Source organism: Cucumis melo, chromosome 10 (assembly GCF_025177605.1).
Source record: "Cucumis melo cultivar AY chromosome 10, USDA_Cmelo_AY_1.0, whole genome shotgun sequence".
Lineage (NCBI taxonomy): Eukaryota > Viridiplantae > Streptophyta > Magnoliopsida > Cucurbitales > Cucurbitaceae > Cucumis > Cucumis melo.
In genome coordinates, this window is record NC_066866.1 from 8971708 (window position 1) to 8973966 (window position 2259).

The 2259-nt window shown below is 36.3% G+C and overlaps 1 protein-coding gene across 1 annotated transcript; it reads right to left on the bottom strand.

Moving 5' to 3' along the window:
* Positions 1-340: 340 nt before the first annotated feature.
* LOC103504287 (aquaporin PIP1-2-like) lies at positions 341-1657 on the bottom strand. Its single transcript, XM_008468703.2, has 3 exons — positions 968-1657; positions 741-881; positions 341-626 (listed from the first exon to the last, which is right to left on the bottom strand). The coding sequence occupies exons 1-3, from the start codon at positions 1610-1612 to the stop codon at positions 534-536; spliced, it is 879 nt and encodes a 292-aa protein (XP_008466925.2). The 5' UTR covers positions 1613-1657; the 3' UTR covers positions 341-533.
* Positions 1658-2259: the final 602 nt, after the last annotated feature.

Consider the following 2259-nt stretch of genomic DNA (forward strand, 5'->3'; position numbering starts at 1 on the left):
TTATTAAATATAAATACTTAAAATCTTAACCAAATTTTTTTAAAAAAAAAAAACCTTTTTTTTTTAATTTTTAAAATTTAGTTGGTAAAATTTAAATAACAAAAATAAAGTTGGAGGTGTACTTGATTAAAGAAAGGGGGAACAAAAATGCATCTTAACTTTTCCATTATTAAATAATTCATTTCGTATGTTTTTATTCTATTTTAATTTTTTTTGCAAAGGCAAACTTTGGATGGTAAATATACGATCAAACTTCATTCATCATGTTTGTAAATTTTAAGCATTATTATGAAAGATTAAAACCTCCTTTTTATGGACAAAAGTTTTAACATCGCCCATCTCGAACACAAATCTATCAACACTTAATTCATTAAATTAACACTTCATTGGATACAAAAGATGCCAAAACAAAAAAAGTTGCAATAATATAATAAGCATTTTGCATGGAGAGAGATTTAAAATTAAAACCTAGGCCTAATTTCAAATTTAGGAATTTGGGTTTTAATCTTTTTATTAACGATGATGAATAATGTTCACTTGGACTTGAAAGGAATGGCTCTAATCACAACTTGATGGTATAAAGCTGCCAATGCTGCTCCGATGAATGGTCCAACCCAGAATATCCACTGCCAAACACAATATATATATGTATATATGTAAATGTATATAATTAATTAATCACTATTTGATCACATTCCTTTTTAATTCCCTCGAAAATTCAAATTAATTAACAAACTCACATGATCATCCCACGCTTTGTCCTTGTTGAAGATGATGGCTGCTCCCAAACTCCGAGCTGGGTTGATGCCGGTGCCGGTGATCGGAATTGTCGCCAAGTGGACTAAGAACACTGCAAACCCAATCGGTAGCGGCGCCAATATCTGTTCCATAACATTTTTTTTACTTCTCATAAACAATCTATAACTCTATATAGTTTATTAGAAACAGACTCTTAATTTTTACTCACCGGAACGTGTGAGTCTCTGGCGCTACGTTTAGCATCAGTGGCGGAGAAGACGGTGTAAACAAGAATGAAAGTACCCACGATCTCAGCGCCAAGGCCATCCCCTTTGGAGTAACCGTCGCTCACAACGTTAGCTCCACCCCCGAGCCTTTCGTAGGGCTTGGGTTGGAACCCCTTCACCACTCCCGCGCCGCAGATAGCACCAAGGCATTGCATGACCATGTAGAAAATCGCCCTAGTCAACGACAATTTCCTTGCCAGGAACAACCCAAAAGTGACCGCTGGGTTAATGTGGCCACCGGAGATTCCAGCAGTACAGTAAACGAGAGCAAAAATCATACCACCGAAAGCCCAAGCGATCCCCTGAATCCCGACTGTCTTACAGGTATTACCATCCGCTTCCTTGGACCGGACGACACCCATGACAGTCAAAACGGTGATGTAAAGAAAGAGAAAAGTAGCGAAAAACTCGGCGATTCCTGCTCTGTAAAAAGACCATGAAGTGAGCTCCTCTGGCTCGAAGAGAGGAGCCGGTGGTGGCTCTTTGTAGTCCTTGGCATCGTCTTGGCTCTGCGCCGCCGTCCCAATGGGCTGCCTCTCTGTGAACCTGTTAGCTCCCAATCGAACATCTTCTTCCTTACCCTCCATTATTATTGGGATTAGTATGTGTGTTTGTTATGAGATTTGAAGAATGAAGAAGAAGAAGAAGATTACATAGTATATATACCAATATTTAGAACATGTGATTTGGAGAAGAAGACAGTGGGGCCGATAACCTTTTTTTTTTATTATTATTTATTTTATAATAGTTTGTGGGATTTTATAAAATGGTGGGGACAGGTCGGTTTGGGCGGGGATATGTGGGACACGTGGCAGCATTTATTTGATGAATAAGACTGACGTGTCATTGTGTACGTAGAATGGTGGCTTCCGGTGACCGACCGTTAATAATGGTGGGGACGGAGGGAGGCGCAACAAATTCAATTACCTCGTGTGATTATGATGTTTCTTTAACAATGACTTATTATACATAGTATATTAATTATTATTTCGTTGGAGAGTGTTATATATATATAATTATTATTTTGTTGGAGAGTGTTATATACATGTGTATGTATATATTTTGAATTTTGATGTAATGAATCAGGTAGGAATAATTTGATTTAGATAATGATTAGTTTACCTTTACAACACTTGTAAATATAAGAATCAAAATCAATAAAATGAAATAAATTTAATCATTAAATGATTACAAAACATTGATTACAAATCTTTAATATATAAATCTCAAAACT

Excerpts from the sequence above, each read along its gene's own strand:
- LOC103504287 (XM_008468703.2), bottom strand. The coding sequence starts at position 1,612 with ATGGAGGGTAAGGAAGAAGATGTTCGATTGGGAGCTAACAGGTTCACA. Across the intron at positions 882-967 it reads CCAGAGACTCACACGTTCCG|ATATTGGCGCCGCTACCGAT; the intron begins GTGAGTAAAAAT and ends GTTATGGAACAG. Across the intron at positions 627-740 it reads ACAAAGCGTGGGATGATCAT|TGGATATTCTGGGTTGGACC; the intron begins GTGAGTTTGTTA and ends TGTGTTTGGCAG.